Source organism: Oncorhynchus kisutch, linkage group LG21 (genome assembly GCF_002021735.2).
Source record: "Oncorhynchus kisutch isolate 150728-3 linkage group LG21, Okis_V2, whole genome shotgun sequence".
In the NCBI taxonomy this organism is placed as follows: Eukaryota; Metazoa; Chordata; class Actinopteri; order Salmoniformes; family Salmonidae; genus Oncorhynchus; species Oncorhynchus kisutch.
Window position 1 is genome coordinate 39925094 of NC_034194.2, and position 23581 is coordinate 39948674.

The 23581-nt window shown below is 45.1% G+C and overlaps 1 protein-coding gene and 1 pseudogene across 1 annotated transcript; one reads left to right on the forward strand and one right to left on the reverse strand.

Moving 5' to 3' along the window:
* LOC116356188 (zinc finger FYVE domain-containing protein 1-like) overlaps nt 1-13603 on the reverse strand; it is a 14607-nt pseudogene extending 1004 nt beyond the window's left edge.
* Nucleotides 13604-13676: 73 nt separating this feature from the next.
* pigh (phosphatidylinositol glycan anchor biosynthesis, class H) lies at nt 13677-18421 on the forward strand. Its single transcript, XM_020473087.2, has 4 exons — nt 13677-14234; nt 14581-14790; nt 15121-15204; nt 17838-18421. The coding sequence occupies exons 1-4, from the start codon at nt 14031-14033 to the stop codon at nt 17907-17909; spliced, it is 570 nt and encodes a 189-aa protein (XP_020328676.1). The 5' UTR covers nt 13677-14030; the 3' UTR covers nt 17910-18421.
* The last annotated feature ends 5160 nt before the right edge of the window (nt 18422-23581 follow it).

A 23581-nucleotide genomic window follows, 5' to 3' on the forward strand; every position in this document is an offset into this window, starting at 1 on the left:
TCCTGACCACTGGGTCCTGGTTCCCTCCTCTCTTGTTCTTACCCCAGGTCAGATGTGCTGTATCTCAGTCCTGAACACTAGGTCCTGGTTCCCTCCTCTCTTGTTCTTACCCCAGGTCAGATGTGCTGTATCTCAGTCCTGACCACTGGGTCCTGGTTCCCTCCTCTCTTGTTCTTACCCCAGGTCAGATGTGCTGTATCTCAGTCCTGACCACTGGGTCCTGGTTCCCTCCTCTCTTGTTCTTACCTCAGGTCAGATGTGCTGTATCTCAGTCCTGACCACTGGGTCCTGGTTCCCTCCTCTCTTGTTCTTACCCCAGGTCAGATGTGCTGTATCTCAGTCCTGACCACTGGGTCCTGGTTCCCTCCTCTCTTGTTCTTACCTCAGGTCAGATGTGCTGTATCTCAGTCCTGACCACTGGGTTCTGGTTCCCTCCTCTCTTGTTCTTACCCCAGGTCAGATGTGCTGTATCTCAGTCCTGACCACTGGGTCCTGGTTCCCTCCTCTCTTGTTCTTACCCCAGGTCAGATGTGCTGTATCTCAGTCCTGACCACTGGGTCCTGGTTCCCTCCTCTCTTGTTCTTACCCCAGGTCAGATGTGCTGTATCTCAGTCCTGACCACTGGGTCCTGGTTCCCTCCTCTCTTGTTCTTACCCCAGGTCAGATGTGCTGTATCTCAGTCCTGACCACTGGGTTCTGGTTCCCTCCTCTCTTGTTCTTTATTAAATTGTATTTCTTAAAGGGTGTAGATCAGCTTTAATATTGCAGATAGATTGTAGCCTCCATCAATGCAATTTTCTGGATCATTTTCAATCACCCATACATTTTTTTTGTAAATATACACAGTACCAGTCAAAATATTGACCAAGGAGAGTGATGGAGCTGGTTGAGAGAATGCCAAAGAGTGTCAAAAGCTGTCATCAAGGCAAAGGGTGGCTACTTTGAAGAATCTCAAATATATTGTGATTTGTTTAACACTTTTTTGGTTACTTCATGATTCCATAAGTGTTATTACATAGTCTCCACGTCTTCACTATTATTCTGCAATGTAGATAACTGTAAGAATAAAGAAAACCCCTTGAATGAGTAGGTGTGTCCTTATTCTTATGGAATAAGGTGCCCAAAGTAAACGGCCTGCTCCTCAGTCTCAGTTGCTAATATATGCATAGTATTATTAGTATTGGATAGAAAACACTCTGACGTTTCTAAAACTGTTTGAATGAGGTCTGTGAGTATAACAGAACTCATATGGCAGGCAAAAACCTGAGGAGAAATCAAAACAGGAAGTGAGAAATCTAAGGCTGGTATGTACTCAACACAGTTCCCCTTGAAATCTGCTTGAGATATTAATGATGTTGCACTTCCTAGGGCTTCCACTAGATGTCAACCGTCTATAGACATTTGAATGAGGCTTCTACTTTGTTGTGGGACTGAATGACAGCCGAATGAATCAGGTGTCTGGCAGTCAGCCTTTTTCTGGTCACGCGCATTTTGCACATGATAGTGACCTGCGTTCCATGGCTTCTGAAGACACAAATGAATACCCCGGTTGGAACTTTATTGAAGATTAATGTTAAAAACATCCTAACAATTGATTCTGTACTTAGTTTGAAATGTTTCTTCGACCTGTAATATAACTTTTTGAAGTTCTTGTCCGACGTAACACTGACCAGAATGAGTGTTTGGATATGTATACCAAACGCGCTAACAAAAGTAGCTAATTGGACATAAATAACGGACATTATCGAACAAATCAAGCATTTATTGTGGACCTGGGATTCCTTGTAGTTCATTCTGATGAAGATCATCAAAGGTAAGGGAATATTTAGCATGTCATTTATGGTTTATGTTGACGACTACAGGCTATTTTGGCAATTTTGACTTGATTGTTCTGAGCGCTGTCTCAGATTATTGCTTTTGCTTTTTCAGTAAAGTTTTTTTAAACTCTGACACAGCGGTTGCATTAAGGACAGGTATATCTATAATTCCATGTGTACAACTTGTAATCTCATCTACATTTATGATGAGTATTTCTGTTGTATCGATGTGGCTATGCAAAATCACTGGATGTTTTTGGAACTAGTGAATGTAAAGCGCCAATGTAAACTCAGATTTTTTTAGATAAATATGAACTTTATCAAACAAAACATACATGTATTGTGTAACATGAAGTCCTACGAGTGTCATCTGATGAAGATCATCAAAGGTTAGTGATTCATTTTATCTCCATTTGTGGTTTTTGTGACTCCTCTCTTTGGCTGGAAAAATGGCTGTGTTTTATTGTGACAAGGTGCTGACCTAACATAATCGTTTGTGGTGCTTTCGCTGTAAAGCCTATTTGAAATCGGACACTGTGTTGGGATTAACAACAAGATTACATTTTAAACGGTATAAGAAACATGTATGTTTGAGGAATTTTAATTATGAGATTTCTGTTGTTTTGAATTTGGCGCCCTGCACTTTCAGTGGCTGTTGTCATATAAATCCCGGTAACGGGATTGCAGCCAAAAAAGCTTTTAAAGGAGTTCCCACATATGCTGAGCACTTATTGACTACTTTTCCTTCACTCTGCGGTCCAACTCATCCCAAACCATCTCAATTGGGTTGAGGTCGGGTGATTGTAGAGGCCAGGTCATCTGATGCAGCACACCACTCTCCTTCTTGGTCAAATTAGCCCTTACATAGCCTGGAGGTGTGTTTGGTCATCGTCCTGTTAAAAAACAAATGATAGTCCCACTAAGCGAAAACCAGATGGGATGGCGTATCACTGCAGAATGCTGGTTGGTTAAGTGTGCATTGAACTATAAATACATCACTGATAGTGTTACCAGCAAAGCACTCCGACACATCACACCTCCTCCTCCATGCTTCATGGTGGGAACCACACATGCAGAGATCATCCGTTCATCTACACTGCGTCTCACAAGGAAATGGCGGTTGGAACCAAAAATCTCACATTTGAATAGATTTCCACCAGTCTAATGTCCATTGCTCGTGTTTCTTGGCCAAAGCAAGTCTCTTCTTATTGGTGTCCTTTAGTAGTGTTTTCTTTCGCAGCAATTTGACCATGAAGACCTGATTCATGTAGTCTCCTCTGAACGGTTGACGTTGAGATGTGTCTGTTACTTATACTCTGTGAAACATTTATTTGGGCTGTAATCTGAGGCTGGTAACTCTAATGAACTTATCCTCAGCAGTAGAGGGAACTCTTCCCTTCCTGTGTCAGTCCTCATGGGAGCCAGTATCATCATAGCGCTTGATGGGTTTTGCAACTGCATTTGAGGAAACTTTCACATTTCACGAAAATTTTCAGATCGACTGACCTTCATGTCTTAAAGTAATGATGGACTGTCGTTTCTCTTTGCTTATTTGAGATGTTCTTGCCATAATATGGACTTGGGTCTTTTACCAAATAGGGCTATCTTCTGGATAGCACCCCTACCTTGTCACAACACAACTAATTGTCTCAAACACATTAAGGAAAGAAATTCCACATATTAACTTTTAACAAGGCACACTTGTTAATTGAAATGCATTCCAGGTGACTACCTCATGAAGCTGGTTGAGAGAATGCCAAGAGTGTGCAAAGCTGTCATCAAGGCAAAGCGTGGCTACTTTGAAGAATCTAAAATATATGTTGATTTGTTTAACACTTTTTTTTGGTTACTACCTGATTCCATGTGGTATTTCATAGTTTCGATGTCTTCACTATTATTCTACAATGTAGAAAGTAGTAAAAACAAAAACTTGAATGAGTAGGTGTGTCCAAACTTTTGAAGGGTACTGTACAAGCTAACTACAGTTCAGCCAGGGACAGCAGACAGCGTTGAAACAACATCTACCCGTTGGTCTCAAACCACTCTTAAAGGGACCATTATTTAGCTTTTCTCCACAGCATTTCATACAGTGATACAGAGTAAATAGCTTCCTCCCTTCATTCTGAAGGAACACGCCCGGATGTGCATCCCAAATGGCACCCTATTCCCTATGTAGTGCACTACTTTCTGATTGACCAGTTGACCAGTAACTCACCCAGACCAGGCATAGATGGCCAGACCAAACCAGGGAGACTCAGAGGAGGTTGTCGTCTTGAGAAGCACAATCATCTCCATCCCTCCCTCATAGCACGCCTGAGTAGCAGAGTACAGACATTGAGATCAGAGGAATAACTAGTGTGTGTGTGTGTGTGTGTGTGTGTGTATGTGTATGTGTGTATTCCTACCTTACAAGTGTAGATACGGTTGTCATACTGAGCAGAGTAGCGACAGCGGTGTTTAGCCTCGTGGTCCACTTCCTCCTTCAGGTGGTTCATACTGTTCTTACAGCCAGACCAGTACAGGAAGAACAGTATGAACCACCTGAAGGAGGAAGTGGACCTGACAGGAAGAACAGTATGAACCACCTGAAGGAGGAAGTGGACCTGACAGGAAGAACAGTATGAACCACCTGAAGGAGGAAGTGGACCTGACAGGAAGAACAGTATGAACCACCTGAAGGAGGAAGTGGACCTGACAGGAAGAACATTATGAACCACCTGAAGGAGGAAGTGGACCTGACAGGAAGAACAGTATGAACCACCTGAAGGAGGAAGTGGACCTGACAGGAAGAACAGTATGAACCACCTGAAGGAGGAAGTGGACCTGACAGGAAGAACAGTATGAACCACCTGAAGGAGGAATTGGACCTGACAGGAAGAACAGTATGAACCACCTGAAGGAGGAAGTGGACCTGACAGGAAGAACAGTATGAACCACATTGAGGAGAATAGTAGCAGATAGTAGCAGTACACACATAACAGAATATATATATATATTTTTTTCTCCCTCTACTTACAATCATCAAGACTGTCTTCCTTTCTCTCTCTCTCTCTCTCTCTCTCTCTCTCTCTCTCTCTCTCTCTCTCTCTCTCTCTCTCTCTCTCTCTCTCTCTCTCTCTCTCTCTCTCTCTCTCTCTCTCTCTCTCTCTCTCTCTCTCTCTCTCTCTCTCTCTCTCTCTCTCTCTCTCTCTCTCTCTCTCTCTCTCTCTCTCTCTCTCTCTCTCTCTCTCTCTCTCTCTCTCTCTCTCTCTCTCTCTCTCTCTCTCTCTCTCTCTCTCTCTCTCTCTCTCTCTCTCTCTCTCTGCCAGAGAGAGGGCTAGTGGGATCCCTGATGCTTCACAATGAAATAATCTTTAATTAAATTATCTAGGGCACACTGACTCTATACATCTATAACACTGAATATATAACTTTATTTATTTATATATATATATATATATATATAAATCTGCGTATTCCTCCAAAGCTCAGTTGTCCTGAGTCTGCACAACTCTGCCAGGACCTAGGATCAAGGGAGACACTCAAGTGTTTTAGTACTATATCTCTTGACACAATGATGAAAATAATCATGGCCTCTAAACCTTCAAGCTGCATACTGGACCCATTTCCAACTAAACTACTGAAAGAGCTGCTTCCTGTGCTTGGCCCTCCTATGTTGAACATAATAAACGGCTCTCTATCCACCGGATGTGTACCAAACTCACTAAAAGTTGCAGTAATAAAGCCTCTCTTGAAAAAGCCAAACCTTGACCCAGAAAATATAAAAATGATCGGCCTATATCGAATCTTCCATTCCTCTCAAAATACAATTTAAAAGCTGTTGCGCAGCAACTCACTGCCTTCCTGAAGACAAACAATGTATACGAAATGCTTCAGTCTGGATTTAGACCCCATCATAGCCCTGAGACGGCACTTGTGAAGGTAGTACATTTTTAACTGTGTCAGACCAAGGCTCTGCATCTGTCCTCGTGCTCCTAGCCCTTACTGCTGCTTTTGATACCATCAACACATTCTTTTGGAGAGATTGGACATCCAAATCGGTCTACACGGACAAGTTCTGGCCTGGTTTAGACCTTATCTGTCAGAAAGATTACAAATGTTAACTTTCACTGCTATGCGGACGACACACCGCTGTACATTTCGATGAAACATGGTGAAGTCCCAAAATTGCCCTCCCTGGAAGCCTGTGTTTCAGACATAAGGAAGAGGAGGGCGGCAAATGTTTGACTTGTAACTCTGAAAAAACAGAGATGCTTGTTCTAGGTCCCAAGAGAGAGATCTTCTGTTGGATCTGACAATTAATCTTGATGGTTGTACAGTCAACTCAAATAAAACTGTGATGGACCTCGGTGTTACTCTGGACCCTGATCTCTCTTTTGATGAACATATCAAGAATATTTCAAGGACAGATTTTTTTCGTAACATTGCAAAAATCAGAAACTTTATGTCCAAAAATTATGCAAAAAAATTTACCCATGCTTTTGTCACTTCTAGATTAGACTACTGCAATGCTCTACTTTCCAGCTACCAGGATAAAGCACTAAATAAACTTCAGTTAGTGCTAAACACAGCTGCTAGAATCTTGACTAGAACCCCAAAATGTGATCATATTACTCCAGTGCTAGCCTCTCTACACTTGCTTCCTGTTAAGGCAAGGGCTGATTTCAAGGTGTTACTGCTGACCTACAGCTGAGACAGATACTGGAGCAGGTGAAGAACTAACCCACAGAACTAACCCCCAGCTTAGACAGATACTGGATCAGGTGAAGAACTAACCCACAGCTGAGACAGATAGTGGATCAGGTGAAGAACTAACCCACAGCTGAGACAGATACTGGAGCAGGTGAAGAACTAACCCACAGCTGAGACAGATACTGGATCAGGTGAAGAACTAACCCACAGCTGAGACAGATACTGGAGCAGGTGAAGAACTAACCCACAGCTGAGACAGATACTGGAGCAGGTGAAGAACTAACCCACAGCTGAGACAGATACTGGAGCAGGTGAAGAACTAACTCACAGCTGAGACAGATACTGGATCAGGTGAAGAACTAACCCACAGCTGTGACAGATCCTGGAACAGGTGAAGTATTCATCAAGGAAGAAAGAGTTACTGGCCAGGTGCTCTTCTGGGATATCCCCACTGAAACATTCACTCAGGGCCTATTCATTGCTTACACACACACACACACCAACCTGCAGGGCTCTGTATATGACGCTTGCGGAACGTGGTGAGCGAGTAGTGTTGTTATCTAACTGTTGCTCCAGGCTCTACAGAAGACCACTAAAATCTGTCGGGGGTGTTGTAGGTTCGAGTCCCGCGATACTGGATGGAGCTGAAGGCCTCGGGAAACATACCCAACTTCCTGAAACGCTCCTGGAGCAGACGCTCTGCAGACTCTGATGGGTTGTCTGGAGAGAGGGGGAGCGAGATGTAGAGGAGAGAGGGAGAAAGAGATGTAGAGGGGAGAGGGGAAGAGAGAGAGAGAGAGAGAGAGATGTAGAGGAGAGATGTAGAGAAGAGAGGGAGAAAGAGATGTAGAGGGGAGAGGGGAAGAGAGAGAGAGCGAGAGATGTAGAGGAGAGAGAGAGAGAGATGTAGAGGAGAGAGAGAGATAGATAGATAGAGAAAGATGTAGAAAGAGATGTAGAGGAGAGAGAGAGATAGATAGATAGAGAAAGATGTAGAGGAGAGAGAGAGAGAGAGAGAGAGAGAGAGAGAGAGAAGAGAGGGAGAAAGATGTAGAGGAGAGAGGGGAAGAGAGAGACAGAGAGAAAGATGTAGAGGAGAGAGAGAGAGAGAGTGAGAGAGAGAGAGAAGAGAGGGAGAAAGATGTAGAGGAGAGAGAGAGAGTGAGAGAGAGAGAGAGAGTGAGAGAGACAGAGACAGAGACAGAGAGAGAGAGAGAGAGAGAGAAGTGGATGAAGAGGAGAAAAGAGGGGAAGACAGTCTTGATGTTAGAGAGTGATGATTGTAAGTAGAGGTGAATGGACTAGGCTATGACAAGTTATTTCCACTTTCTAAACTGAAAACTGAATTGAGGGCAATCCTGCTATGGCCTCTATCAATTCAATTCAATTCAAGGGCTTTATTGGCATGGGAAACATGTGTTAACATTGCCAAAGCAAGTGAGGTAGACAACATACAAAGTGAATATATAAAGTGAAAAACAACAAAAATTAACAGTAAACATTACACATACAGAAGTTTCAAAACAGTAAAGACATTACAAATGTCATATTATATATATATATACAGTGTTCTAACAATGTACAAATGGCTAAAGGACACAAGATAAAATAAATAAGCATAAATATGGGTTGTATTTACAATGGTGTTTGTTCTTCACTGGTTGCCCTTTTCTCGTGGCAACAGGTCACAAATCTTGCTGCTGTGATGGCACACTGTGGTATTTCACCCAGTAGATATGGGAGTTTTTCAAAATTGGATTTGTTTTCGAATTCTTTGTGGATCTGTGTAATCTGAGGGAAATATGTCTCTCTAATATGGTCATACATTGGGCAGGAGGTTAGGAAGTGCAGCTCAGTTTCCACCTCATTTTGTGGGCAGTGAGCACATAGCCTGTCTTCTCTTGAGAGCCATGTCTGCCTACGGCGGCCTTTCTCAATAGCAAGGCTATGCTCACTGAGTCTGTACATAGTCAAGGCTTTCCTTAATTTTGGGTCAGTCACAGTGGTCAGGTATTCTGCCGCTGTGTACTCTCTGTGTAGGGCCAAATAGCATTCTAGTTTGCTCAGTTTTTTTGTTAATTCTTTCCAATGTGTTAAGTAGTTATCTTTTTGTTTTCTCATGATTTGGTTGGGTCTAATTGTGCTGCTGTCCTATCTCTGTCTCAACCCCTGACCCCCAACCTGAACCCAGCTGTTTGTCTGTCTCAACCCCTGACCCTGTCCCCCAACCTGAACCCAGCTGTTTGTCTGTCTCAACCCCTGACCCTGTCCCACAACCTGAACCCAGCTGTTTGTCTGTCTGACCCTGTCCCACAACCTGAACCCAGCTGTTTGTCTGTCTGACCTCTGACCCTGTCCCCCAACCTGAACCCAGCTGTTTGTCTGTCTGACCTCTGACCCTGTCCCCCAACCTGAACCCAGCTGTTTGTCTGTCTGACCTCTGACCCTGTCCCCCAACCTGAACCTAGCTGTTTGTCTGTCTGACCCCTGACCCTGTCCCCCAACCTGAACCCAGCTGTTTGTCTGACCCTGTCCCCCAACCTGAACCCAGCTGTTTGTCTGTCTGACCCCTGACCCTGTCCCCCAACCTGAACCCAGCTGTTTGTCTGACCCTGTCCCCCAACCTGAACCCAGCTGTTTGTGTTCTTGTCAACTTCATTGACATGACAGCACAAACAGACTGGCACTCAGGCTAAGCCAACCAGAAGCACCTACCTGAGCCCAGTAGCTTGGTGTGGACCGTCTCATGGAAGATAATAAGAGCTGGTCCCAGAGTGGACAGAGGGACGTCCAGGCCACACCGGGCCGTAGTGGCCTTCAGCTCCCCGGTGAAGTGCTTCAGATAGGCTTCCGAAGCATCACCTAGGAACTTGAACAGGTCGTCGTGGAGACGGTCGGCATGGGTACGGTAGATAACGAGGTCGGAGACGGCAAGGACTTTGAGGAGCAGCCGGGTACGCTGGCCCTGATTGGATCCTAGGTGGGAACCGAGGAAGGTGAAGTGTTAGTAGATGTCTGCTGACTGGTTAGTGCTCCCAATGTGGTCATCATCAAAAGCCTTTAGGCATTCCCCTCGACAGACAGCCAGCATTCCCCTTGACAGACAGCCAGCATTCCCCTCGACAGACAGCCAGCATTCCCCTCGACAGACAGCCAGCATTCCCCTCGACAGACAGCCAGCATTCCCATCGACAGACAGCCAGCATTCCCCTCGACAGACAGCCAGCATTCCCCTCGACAGACAGCCAGCATTCCCCTCGACAGACAGCCAGCATTCCCCTCGACAGACAGCCAGCATTCCCCTCGGCAGACAGCCAGCATTCCCCTCGACAGACAGCCAGCTTTCCCATCGACAGACAGCCAGCATTCCCCTCGACAGACAGCCAGCATTCCCCTCGACAGACAGACAGATGGCATTCCCCTCGACAGACAGATGACATTCCCCACAACAGACAAACAGCATTCCCCTCGACAGACAGACAGCATTCCCCACAACAGACAAACAGCATTCCCCTCGACAGACAGACAGCATTCCCCACAACAGACAGACGGCATTCCCCTCGACAGACAGCATTCCCTTCGACAGACAGACAGCATTCCCCTCGACAGACAGACAGCATTCCCCTCGACAGACAGACACCATTCCCCTCGACAGACAGACAGCATTCCCCTCGACAGACAGACAGCATTCCCCTCGACAGACAGACAGCATTCCCCTCGACAGACAGACACCATTCCCCTCGACAGACAGCATTCCCCTTGACAGACAGACAGCATTCCCCTCGACAGACAGACACCATTCCCCTCGACAGACAGACAGCATTCCCCTTGACAGACAGCATTCCCCACGACAGACGGCATTCCCCTCGAAAGACAGACAGCATTCCCTTAGACAGACAGCATTCCCCGACAGACAGACACCATTCCCCTCGACAGACAGACAGCATTCCCCGACAGACAGACACCATTCCCCTCGACAGACAGACAGACAGACAGCATTCCCCGACAGACAGACACCATTCCCCTCGACAGACAGACACCATTCCCCTCGACAGACAGACACCATTCCCCTCGACAGACAGCATTCCCCTCGACAGACAGACAGACAGCATTCCCCACGACAGACGGCATTCCCCTCGACAGACAGACAGCATTCCCTTCCCTTCGACAGACAGAAAGCATTCTGACAGACAGACACCATTCCCCTCGACAGACAGAGAGACAGCATTCCCCTCGACAGACAGACAGCATTCCCTCAACAGACAGACAGAATTCCCCTCAGACAGACAAGTGATACTCTAGCCTAGTCTTTTGCTACAACAAGGTTTTGACCAATCAGATGTCAGTCGAAGCCTTGCTGTTGTTTCTAGCTACCATCAGTGTATGTCCAGCTCCAGCTTCACATTTAGTCATGTTTAACTCTGTACCTGCCCCCAGCGGTCCCTCTGTGTCGATCACCACAACCCTGTGGATGGGGTCCATGGCAGCCCAGACCCCCACGGTGCAGGACTTCTGGGTGGGGGATGTCTGGATCACCTCTCGCCCCAGGAAGAAGGTGTGATTCAGGGTGTGGGACTTCCCCTCCCCCATGTTTCCAAAGGTAGACACGACCTTGAGGAGTTCCTCTAGCCTGCAGTCCAGCCGGCTCACAAAGTCTTCCTCGTCCTTTAACTAGAGATTCAATACAACAGAGGTCAGTCTGTGGTGAAGTACTTTCCTCAACCAAACAGAGTATCGGTCTAGCCTGGTCTCAGATCTGTTGTCTCCTTCTATAGCCTGGTCCCAGATCTGTTGTCTCCTTCTATAGCCTGGTCCCAGATCTGTTGTCTCCTTCTATAGCCTGGTCTCAGATCTGTTGTCTCCTTCTATAGCCTGGTCCCAGATCTGTTGTCTCCTTCTATAGCCTGGTCCCAGATCTGTTGTCTCCTTCTATAGCCTGGTCCCAGATCTGTTGTCTACTTCTATAGCCTGGTCCCAGATCTGTTGTCTCCTTCTATAGCCTGGTCCCAGATCTGTTGTCTACTTCTATAGCCTGGTCCCAGATCTGTTTGTGCGCTTGCCAGCTCCATTGTTTATTGACATGTCAATGACTAACAAGGAGTTGGCATGATTGCACAAAGATGGACACTCACACGATTATTGGTCTTCTTAACCAATATTTTCTTGTACAGCCGGCAGTCCTCCAATCTGATTCGAAGAATGATTATTTAAGATATTTATCCTTGGCGTTTCATACAGATTGTCAAATTGCAAACTGCCTTTTACCCATCATCCAATCTTTTCAGATATACACAAGTTCCTAGTGATTAGTGTCTACAGTGAGGGGGTTGATTAGAGTCTACAGTGAGGGGGTTGACTAGTGTCTACAGTGAGGGGGTTGATTAGAGTCTACAGTGAGGGGGTTGATTAGAGTCTACAGTGAGGGGGTTGATTAGAGTCTACAGTGAGGGGGTTGACTAGTGTCTACAGTGAGGGGGTTGATTAGAGTCTACAGTGAGGGGGTTGATTAGAGTCTACAGTGAGGGGGTTGATTAGAGTCTACAGTGAGGGGGTTGATTAGAGTCTACAGTGAGGGGGTTGACTAGTGTCTACAGTGAGGGGGTTGATTAGAGTCTACAGTGAGGGGGTTGACTAGAGTCTACAGTGAGGGGGTTGACTAGTGTCTACAGTGAGGGGGTTGATTAGAGTCTACAGTGAGGGGGTTGAGTATGACTCTGTGGGGCCTGGTCAAAAATAAGTACACTATAAATGGAACAGGGTGCCATTTGGAATGCATTCAAGCACACAATATGGCATCTCCTCCTTCTCATCCACCAGTAAGAAGCTGCACACCTTTCTCCAGTTTTGCTTTCAGGGCCTCCATCCCCAGCCTCCAGGCTACTATCCTGGGCTTTCACCGGAGGAGTGTAGAGGGTCACAGGGTGCTTCCTCTTGTTCACCCCGCGGTGGCTCCGCTTCTGGCAGTCCAAACAGAGGTTACCCTTACAGCCCTGGCAGCGCACCACTGCCCTCAGCCTGCCCCTGTTCACTCCAAAGCCGCGGTTGTCCCCTTTACAGGAGTCACAGAAAGGGACGTGTCCTGTGGCGATGCGGACCCTGTCATGGTTACTCATGCGTTCCTGACGATGGAGCTCTAGCTCGCGGAGGACGCAGTGCAGGCTGCCGCATTCGAAGGTGGTGTCGTCTGAGCCGCCGCAGGCGTAGCTCTCCTGACACACCAAGATGGTGTTGATCCCTTTATCTACAGACGGACCTTGACCACTCATAATTAACACTTCGGTGTGGTACTGCTAACAAGTGCGCCTTTATGCCTATAATCTGTGCCTGAGGAACTGTTGCTGAAGAGTCGAAAACTACACTTGGGATAACGATACAGACTGATGTAGAATATGTTTATGGCTATAGTCTATAAGGTGTTAAAATATTTAAATGTTTTCTTCTTGAGGACGTTATGGTAGTAGTGCCTCTTCTATACTCCCCAAAAAACACTTCAATTTTCAAAAATGAACTGTGACAGATCACTTTGACATCAAATTACAGATCTGTCTGTGTGTCAGCAAAACAATCATAACGATTTCCTACATATACGTCCAGACATGCAACTAGCACCACCTGCAAGCAATCGATAGCTATCAACCACCAATAACATTGGCATTAGCTAACGTTAGATAGCTTAATGTTTGTTTAGCTGCTGTTGTTGTTGGCTAAGCGACTTTGAGAGTAGAAATTGACAACCGTGACTGTGCAAAAACAACAAATCTGCATATATATATAAATATATATAAATATATAAAGAAAACACTAACATATTTGTCAGTTACTCCACATCAACTGAAACGACCCATTTCTCAAGAACCAACCCATCAACAAAAGCCTTTATCAAGCCAAAAATATGGACCTAGCTTAGTTTGCCAAGATATTTCCTAACCTAAACGTTTTTTCACCTTCTACACACAAAACAACGCAATACTCTTTTAATAAACAAACATGGTATGCAATGTCAATCACAAAGATACCGTTGTGTATACATATATCTCTCTTATAAGGATAATTTCGCTAGATGTTGTTCACAGTTTCATCAGCTGATCGGCTTGTTATCATCCAGATGTCAAACGTTATGTACCGTGAAGCATTCTGGGAAATGTAGTTGTTGTTTTTGAATAGCTTACTTTCCCCACAATGCACCTCAAAGTTTGTAGCTTGCCAGTTCGGTCAAAGAGGTTTTCTCATCGATGTTGACCTAGTTTTGTGCAATTAATAGTCAATATTGAGAGGAAGTGCATTTCCGGATTCACGTATTTGCTGGCTTTGAAGTAAACTAGTAACTTAGCGTAGGCAAATATGTTAGTTATTGTTAATTGTTTTTAAATTGTTTATTCAGTCTCCATATTGTTAGCTATAAGCTAGTAAGCTGTCTTCTCACTGGAGACGTTAGAGCTAGCCTACATTAGTTAGACGATAGCTAACGTTAGCTAGACATCACTCCAGTTCCAGCTATTGATATTCAGTCATCTAGAGTTTATGCAGAACGGTGACCAGCATTACAGCATGGAAGATGAAACCTACACGGACATCGACGGCAAGGCCATCTCTCTGGAGTGTCAAAGTCACTCGGGTTTCTGCAGGGAGTTCACGGTTAGCTCGGCTAAAGTCTCCATAGGCAGAGTGATGGCTTACACTTGCGCCGTCTGGCTATCGGCCTACATCATATTCTTCGTCACTGAGGTAAGGAGACTAGGGTTTAGTCCCAAATGGCACCCTATTCGCTATACAGTCTAATAGTTTAGACCATGGCACCTGCGTCACTGGTCAACAATCCAGTTCCCGGGAAGCTACTGGGTGTGCAGGATTTTGTTCCAGCCCGACACTAACACATCTGATTCAACCAACTGCTCAGCAGGTGTTGTGTGGTTGTATCGGTGGTGTTAGTGCAGGTCTAGAACAAAAGCGTGCTCCTATAGCGCTTTAGGGCCAGTGTCGTTTAACCCACTAAACTAGATAAATCATTTAATAATATAGCTAAGTATTGTTGTTGTTGTTGTTCAATGCCATTCTCTTCATCTCTCTCCAGAACACAGCCGTTCTCTCCAGTGCCATAATCATCACCCTGGTCGGTATGATGGTTCACATCCACTTTGTGAAGGTGGACCATGAGACGCTGCTCATCATTGGTTCTCTGGGTGTCCAGGTGTCTTCTAGCTACGCCTCCGGCAGGGAGTCTACAGACTTCATAGAGATGGGCAAGATCAAAGACATAGTAATTAATGAAGCTATTCACATGGTGAGGAAAATCAAAGACATGGTAATTAATGAAGCTATTCACATGGTGAGGAAAATCAAAGACATAGTAATTAATGAAGCTATTCACATGGTGAGGAAATAGAAGGATACTGAGCTGATGAAGGTACATTTCCACAGTTGATTTGATCGTCACTAAAGGCATTGACTGCTTCTCGTTCAGATGAAGTTCGATGGATCCTGCTATAACTTATCTGATGATCGTAGGACAGTGAAAAATGCATGACTGAAAGTCGCTTTGGATAAAATAGTCTGATAAATGGTATATACAGTATTATTATATAGTATCTTATGATGTTTTTTTTTTCTTCAGCAAACAGTCATCTACTATCTTTGCATCCTCTTGAAGGACCCCTCAGATCCAGAGGCAGTGTCTAGCGTGGTCCCGCTGTTTCAGGTGAGCTTCGGGGATCATTATGGATCTAACATACTGTTTAAAATGCATGTCTGTATCTAAATCAAATCAAGATTTATTTATACATCACATTTCGGACATGTGAAATTTCCTGTGTTCTTCACATGAAAAAGAAAATAATAATAAAACCTTTGGATCTGATGAAGCCTAACCCTGTGTGTTGAAGCCTAACCCTGTGTGTTGAAGCCTAACCCTGTGTGTTGAAGCCTAACCCTGTGGGTTGAAGGCTAACCCTGTGTGTTGAAGGCCTAACCCTGTGTGTTGAAGCCTAACCCTGTGTGTTGAAGCCTAACCCTGTGTGTTGAAGCCTAACCCTGTGTGTTGAAGCCTAACCCTGTGGTGTTGAAGCCTAACCCTGTGTGTTGAAGCCTAACCCTGTGTGTTGAAGCCTAACCCTGTGTGTTGAAGCCTAACCCTGTGTGTTGAAGCCTAACCCTGTGTGTTGAAGCCTAACCCTGTGTGTTGAAGCCTAACCCTGTGTGTTGAAGCCTAACCCTGTGTGTTGAAGCCTAACCCTGTTGTTGAAGCCTAACCCTGTGTGTTGAAGCCTAACCCTGTGTGTTGAAGCCTAACCCTGTGTGTTGAAGCCTAACCCTGTGTGTTGAAGCCTAACCCTGTGTGTTGAAGCCTACCCTGTGTGTTGAAGCCTAACCCTGTGTGTTGAGTGTGTTGAAGCCTAACCCTGGTGGTGGTTGAAGGCCTAACCCTGTGTGTTTGAAGGCCTACACCCGTGTGTGTGAGAAGCCTAACCCTGTGTGTTGAAGCCTAACCCTGTGTGTTGAAGCCTAACCCTGTGTGTTGCCAGCCTACCCTGTGTGTTTTGAAGCCTAACCCTGTGTGTTGAAGCCTACCCTGTGTGTTGACAAGCCTAACACTGTGTGTTGAAGCCTAACCCTGTGTGTTGAATGCCTACCCTGTGTGTTGAAGCCCTAACCCTGTGTGTTGAAGCCCACCTTAAGCCCACCTGTGTGTTGAAGCCTAACCCTGTGTGTTGAAGCCTAACCATGTGTGTTTGAAGCCTAACCCTGTGGGTTGAAGCCTAACCCTGTGTGTTGAAGCCTAACCCTGTGTGTTGAAGCCTAACCCTGTGTGTTGAAGCCTAACCCGTGTGTTGAAGCCTAACCCTGTGTGTGAAGCCTAACCCTGTGTGTTGAAGCCTACCCTGTGTGTTGAAGCCTAACCCTGTGTGTTGAAGCCTAACCCTGTGTGTTGAAGCCTAACCCTGTGTGTTGAAGCCTAACCCTGTGTGTTGAAGCCTAACCCTGTGTGTTGAAGCCTAACCCTGTGTGTTGAAGCCTAACCCTGTGTGGTTGAAGCCTAACCCTGTGTGTGAAGCCTAACCCTGTGTGTTGAAGCCTAACCCTGTGTGTTGAAGCCTAACCCTGGTGTGTTGAAGCCTAACCCTGTGTGTTGAAGCCCAACCTGTGTGTTGAAGCCCAACCCTGTTGTGTTGAGCCCAACCTGTGTGTTGAAGCCCAACCCTGTGTGTTGAAGCCCAACCCTGTGTGTTGAAGCCCAACCCCTGTGTGTTGAAGCCTAACCCTGTGTGTTGAAGCCTAACCCTGTGTGTTGAAGCCTAACCCTGTGTGTTGAAGCCTAACCCTGTGTGTTGAAGCCTAACCCTGTGTGTTGAAGCCTAACCCTGTGTGTTGAAGCCTAACCCTGTGTGTTGAAGCCTAACCCTGTGTGTTGAAGCCTAACCCTGTGTGTTGAAGCCTAACCCTGTGTGTTGAAGCCTAACCCTGTGTGTTGAAGCCTAACCCTGTGTGTTGAAGCCTAACCCTGTGTGTTGAAGCCTAACCCTGTGTGTTGAAGCCTAACCCTGTGTGTTGAAGCCTAACCCTGTGTGTTGAAGCCTAACCCTGTGTGTTGAAGCCTAACCCTGTGTGTTGAAGCCTAACCCTGTGTGTTGAAGCCTAACCCTGTGTGTTGAAGCCTAACCCTGTGTGTTGAAGCCCAACCCTGTGTGTTGAAGCCCAACCCTGTGTGTTGAAGCCCAACCCTGTGTGTTGAAGCCCAACCCTGTGTGTTGAAGCCTAACCCTGTGTGTTGAAGCCTAACCCTGTGTGTTGAAGCCTAACCCTGTGTGTTGAAGCCTAACCCTGTGTGTTGAAGCCTAACCCTGTGTGTTGAAGCCTAACCCTGTGTGTTGAAGCCTAACCCTGTGTGTTGAAGCCTAACCCTGTGTTTGAAGCCTAACCCTGTGTGTTGAAGCCTAACCCTGTGTGTTGAAGGCTAACCCTGTGTGTTGAAGCCTAACCCTGTGTTTGAAGCCTAACCCTGTGTGTTGAAGCCTAACCCTGTGTGGTTGAAGCCTAACCCTGTGTGTTTGAAGCCTAACCCTGTGTGTTGAAGCCTAACCCTGTGTGTTGAAGCCTAACCCTGTGTGTTGAAGGCCTAACCCTGTGTGTTGAAGCCTAACCCTGTGTGTTGAAGCCTAACCCTGTGTGTTGAAGACTAACCCTGTGTGTTGAAGGCTAACCCTGTGTGTGAAGCCTAACCCTGTGTGTTGAAGCCTAACCCTGTGTGTTGAAGGCTAACCCTGTGTGTTGAAGCCTTTCTGACCTCTACATTCACCTGTCTGATTATAATTGACCTTTTCATTCCTCTTTCAGAGCTCAAAACCAAGGCTGAACTGCCTGGTCAAAGTGTACAAGAGCTGCCAGGAGATTCTAGCTAAGTGCTGATGGTGACGATGTAATTTGGTAAACCGTCTGGGTGAACCACACTGACGTCATGTTGGAAAAGCACAGTCGCTGACATCACTGCATACCGACGCTTCAAACTACTGACTTCACCGCATACCAAGTCATGCAACATGTTTTGAATGTTTCTCTGATTGTGTTAACATTTCCCAATGGAAAGAAAAACTGATGATACACCTATTATTGTTTTATCTACTTTTGTCTTTTTTTGAAAAAATTATTTTCAGGTCATTTTCCACACGCCAGTTTTTAGTAATGCAAGACAAGATCCATTAGGTCATCCCACTAAAATATACTATACTCTTAAGATTCTCAGTAAGAGAGTAGTTTATGAATGTAAGTCCTTATTTAGTGTTACCTAATGTTGTTATTTACTTCTATGTCTTAGAATCTACTTGGAACAGTGTTTACCTGGAACTATGTCCCTACTTGATAAGCTCGATAACTTTAAGGATTTCCTGTTGCAACTATGAATTTAGAAATAACCTCTTTTTTTTTTTTTTCTCCTTAGATGCACATTTTTATATTATTATATATTTACAAATATTGTATTCCATTTGAAGAGTTAATAGTATTTATCATGTAATTTAAATCATAATTTGTTCTTAAAACTGACTTGCCAAGTTAAATAAATAGAAATATTTTAAAAAATGTGCTCTCACTAGCTGCTATTCTTTCCATCGCCAGTAGAGGGCAGGACCTACCACCTTTAACTCGAAACAGAACCATGTCCACCTGCCGCCATTGCTGTCGGCTAATGGGGATCCTACTGCTGCCATTATTTACTTGGACAGCCGGCAGTCCTGCAATAAGTTCAGCAAAATACCAATCGTAAAATCAGATTTTTAAACTTAACCCTATCCTTAAACGCACTTCTTATCTTATACCTAACCCTATATTTTTAAGACCCAAAAGCTATTTTTGGTTTGTTTCTGACATAGTGGCCTACAGCCAAATTATGCAGACGGTTGATAAAGAAAAATATTAAAGATGAGCCTGAACCCAGCTGATCTAGACAGACACTGTGTTATGTGGTCTAGATCTTCCATAACGGGGTCAATACGGACCACAGGTATCATATAAACACACTTAAGACATGGAAGAATGCATAGAATTGCAGGAAATTAGCTTTAAAACAGCTACAAAATATATCTGCCCCATGCAAAATGTGTAGAATTGTCGGGGAAATTAGCTTTAAAAATGCAACATTTGCTCTCCGCCAACAATAGGGGTGGGAACATTTAGGGCTGGCATAGGTTGTGATGTGGGTTTGTTACTACGCCGAAAAATGATCCAGTCGGACTAAAAGTAGTTGGTTTTAAATATACATATACTACCGGTCAAAAGTTTGGACACACCTACTACTCATTCCAGGGTTTTTCTTTTATTTGTACTATGTTCTACATTGTAGAATAATAGTGAAGACATCACAACTATGAACTAACTCATACGGAATCATGTAGTAACCAAAAAAGTGGTAAACAAATCTAAATATATTTTAGTTTTGAGATTCTTCAAATAGCCGCCCTTTGCCTTGATGACAGCTTTGCACACTCTTGGTATTCTCTCAACTAGCTTCACCTGGAATGATTTTCCAACAGTCTTGAAGGAGTTCCCACATATGCTGAGCACTTGTTGGCTGCTTTTCCTTCCCACTGCGGTCCAACTCATCCCAAAACATCTAAATTTGGTTGAGGTCGGGGGATTGTGGAGGCCAGGTCATCTGATGCAGCACTCCATCGCTCTCCCTCTTGGTGTTGAATGCTGAGCTATAGTCGATGAACAGCATTTTTACAAAGGTAATCCTCTTGTCCAGGATATGGCTGTGTGCAGTGCAGTGGCGATTGCATCATCTGTGGATCTATTGGGACGGTAAGGAAACTGAAGTGGGTCTAGGGTAACAAGTAAGGTAGAGGTGATATGATCCTTGACGGGTCTCTCAAAGCACTTTATGATGACAGGAGTTAGTCAGGGAGAAAGTCATTTAGTTGAGTTACCCTTGCCTTATTGGGTACAGAAACAGTTGTGGCCGTCTTGAAGCATGTGGGGACAACAGACTGGGTTATGGAAGAGATTGAATATGTCCGTAAACACAACAGCCAGCTGGTCTGCGCATGCTCTGAGGCCGCGGCTAGGGATGCTCTCTGGGCCAGCAGCCTGGCAAGGGTTACCACGCTTAAATGTCTTTCGTCGGCCACGGAGACGGAGAGCTCACAGTTCTTGTTAGTGGGCCGTGTCGATGGCACTGTGTTATCCTCAAAGCGGGCGAAGAAGGTGTTTAGCTTGTCCGGAAGCGTGACGTTGTGTCCGTGATGTGGCTGGTTTTCTTTTTATAGCCTGTGATTGTCTGTAGACCCTGTCACATATGTCTCGTGTCTGAGCCGTTGAATTGCGACTCCACTTTGTCTCTATACTGACGTTTTGCCTTGCGGAGTGAATAACTACAGTGTTTATATTCAGCCATATTCCCAGTCACCTTGCCATGGTTAAATGCGGTGGTTCGTGCTTTCAGTTTTTCGTGAATGCTGCCATCTATCCACGTTTCAGGTTAGGGTAGGTTTTAATAGTCACAGTGGGTACAACATCTCCTATACACTTCCTGATAAACTCAGTCTCACCGTATCAGTATATTCATTCATATTATTCTCGGAAGCTATCCGGAACGTATCCCAGTCCGCGTGATCAAAACAATCTTGAAGCGTGGATTCCGATTGGTCAGACCAACGTTGAATAGTCCTTTGCACGGGTACTTCCTGTTTGAGTTTCTGCCAACAGGAAGGGAGGAGCAAATCGGAGCCAGATTTGCCGAAAGGAGAAAGACACTTTCATATGGTCTAGATAGACACTGTGTCATATGGTCTAGATAGACACTGTGTCATATGGTCTAGATAGACACTGTGTCATATGGTCTAGATAGACACTGTGTCATATGGTCTAGATAGACACTGTGTCATATGGTCTAGATAGACACTGTGTCATATGGTCTAGATAGACACTGTCATATGGTCTAGATAGACACTGTGTCATATGGTCTAGATAGACACTGTGTCATATGGTCTAGAGAGACACTGTGTCATATGGTCTAGAGAGACACTGTGTCATATGGTCTAGAGAGACACTGTGTCATATGGTCTAGAGAGACACTGTGTCATATGGTCTAGATAGACACTGTGTCATATGGTCTAGATAGACACTGTGTCATATGGTCTAGATAGACACTGTGTCATATGGTCTAGATAGACACTGTGTCATATGGTCTAGATAGACACTGTGTCATATGGTCTAGATAGACACTGTGTCATATGGTCTAGATAGACACTGTGTCATATGGTCTAGATAGACACTGTGTCATATGGTCTAGATAGACACTGTGTCATATGGTCTAGATAGACACTGTGTCATATGGTCTAGAGAGACACTGTGTCATATAATCTAGATCAGTGGGGGCTGCTGAGGGGAGGACGGCTCATAATAATGTCTGGAATGGAGTCAATGCAGTGGTATCAAACACATGGAAACCACCTCTTAGATGTGGTTGATACCACTCCGTTGACTCCATTCCATCCATTATTATGAGCCGTCCTCCCCTCAGCAGCCTCCACTGATCTAGATTGTATAGCTACTGGTGGGTCAGCCAGTGCAGCACTTTTTCGTTATGCAATATATTTTCTGTTAGGAAATGTTTTCTGTCCAAACTGTCCTCTCGGTAGTTTTGCATCCGTTCAGTACTGAGCTTATCTCCCCCAGGGGATCCAGAGATAAACACTGTCTCCCAAATGGCACCCTATTCCCTATATAGTGCACTACTTTAGACCAGAGCCCTATGGCACCCTATTCCCTATATGTAGTGCACTACTTTAGACCAGAACCCAATGGCACCCTATTCCCTATATATAGTGCACTACTTTAGACCAGAGCCCTATGGCACCCTATTCCCTATCTAGTGCTCTACTTTAGACCAGAGGCCCACTAGTGCACTATGTACGGAATCGGGTGCTATTTAGGATGCACACCGTTTCATAAGACTGAACACCTCTGGTTTTGTTCTGTAGGCAAAACTCACGTGTCTGTTTCATGGACATAATATCATCACTGTTAGGTTCCCTATGGCTGTTCGCTTTAGAGGTGCCTACTGTTGGTATTTAACACAGCAGCAACTGATAAGGACTTAAAAGAGGGTTTAGAAGGGTTTGAACCCCCCAATGAACATAGGCTCAATGAGTGTATGATTTAGCTAGTTTGTTGATAGAACTTGTTTTGCTTCGTAGTAAACAGCAGATCCACTGTTGATGATTTCACATTGAAAATCACAGTAGCAGGGGGTTTAGAAACCATCACACCTACTCCGTGTGTGTGTGTGTGTGTGTGTGTGTGTGTGTGTGTGTGTGTGATTCTTTTTGGTAGTCATTGAATCCAGCAGTTGTCATGGGGATTGAGGCCAAGGACAAAATGACACTGTGCTCAGGATGGCTGCCGATGCCACCCGTTAATAACGAACTAAATAGACAGTTGGGACAAAGCTAATGTTTGTATCATAACAGTGCTCTTTCTTTGTGTCCCAAACGGCACCGTATTCCTTATATTCACTGAGTATTCCAAACATTTTGACCACCTTCTTAATATTGAGTTGCCCTCCACCCCACACACACACACACTCAAACCGGTGTGCCTGGCACCTACTACCATACCCTGTTCAAAGGCACTTCAAGCTTTTGTCTTGCCCATTCTCCCTCTGAATGGTACACATACACAATCCATGTCTCAATTGTCTCAAGGCCTAAAAATCCTTCTTTAACCCTGTCTCCTCCCCTTCATCTTTAACCCTGTCTCCTCCCCTTCATCTTTAACCTGTCTCCTCCCCTTCATCTTTAACCTGACTCCTCCCCTTCATCTTTAACCTGACTCCTCCCCTTCATCTTTAACCTGTCTCCTCCCCTTCATCTTTAATCTGTCTCCTCCCCTTCATCTTTAACCTGACTCCTCCCCTTCATCTTTAACCTGTCTCCTCCCCTTCATCTTTAACCTGACTCCTCCCCTTCATTTTTAACCTGTCTCCTCCCCTTCATCTTTAACCTGACTCCTCCCCTTCATCTTTAACCTGTTTCCTCCCCTTCATCTTTAACCTGACTCCTCCCCTTCATCTTTAACCTGTCTCCATCCCTTCATCTTTAACCTGACTCCTCCCCTTCATCTTAACCTGACTACTCCCCTTCATCTTTAACCTGTCTCCTCCCCTTCATCTTTAACCTGTCTCCATCCCCTTCATCTTTAACCTGTCTCCCGCCCTTCATCTTTAACCTGTCTCCTCCCCTTCATCTTTAACCTGACTCCTCCCCTTCATCTTTAACCTGTCTCCTCCCCTTCATCTTTAACCTGTCTCCTCCCCTTCATCTTTAACCTGTCTCCTCCCCTTCATCTTTAACCTGACTCCTCCCCTTCATCTTTAACCTGTCTCCTCCCCTTCATCTTTAACCTGTCTCCTCCCCTTCATCTACACTGATTGAAGTGGATTTAACAGGTGACATCAATAAGGGATCATAGCTTTCACCTGGATTCACCTGGTCAGTCTATGTCATGGAAAGAGCAGGTGTTCCCAATGTTTTGTAGACTCAGTGTAGATCACCACTACTATCTACTAAAGATGTGCACTACAC

Coding starts and splice junctions, on each gene's coding strand:
- pigh (XM_020473087.2), top strand. CDS start 14,031: ATGCAGAACGGTGACCAGCATTACAGCATGGAAGATGAAACCTACACG. Junction 14,235..14,580: donor TCATATTCTTCGTCACTGAG/GTAAGGAGACTA, acceptor ATCTCTCTCCAG/AACACAGCCGTTCTCTCCAG. Junction 14,791..15,120: donor TTAATGAAGCTATTCACATG/GTGAGGAAAATC, acceptor TTTTTTCTTCAG/CAAACAGTCATCTACTATCT.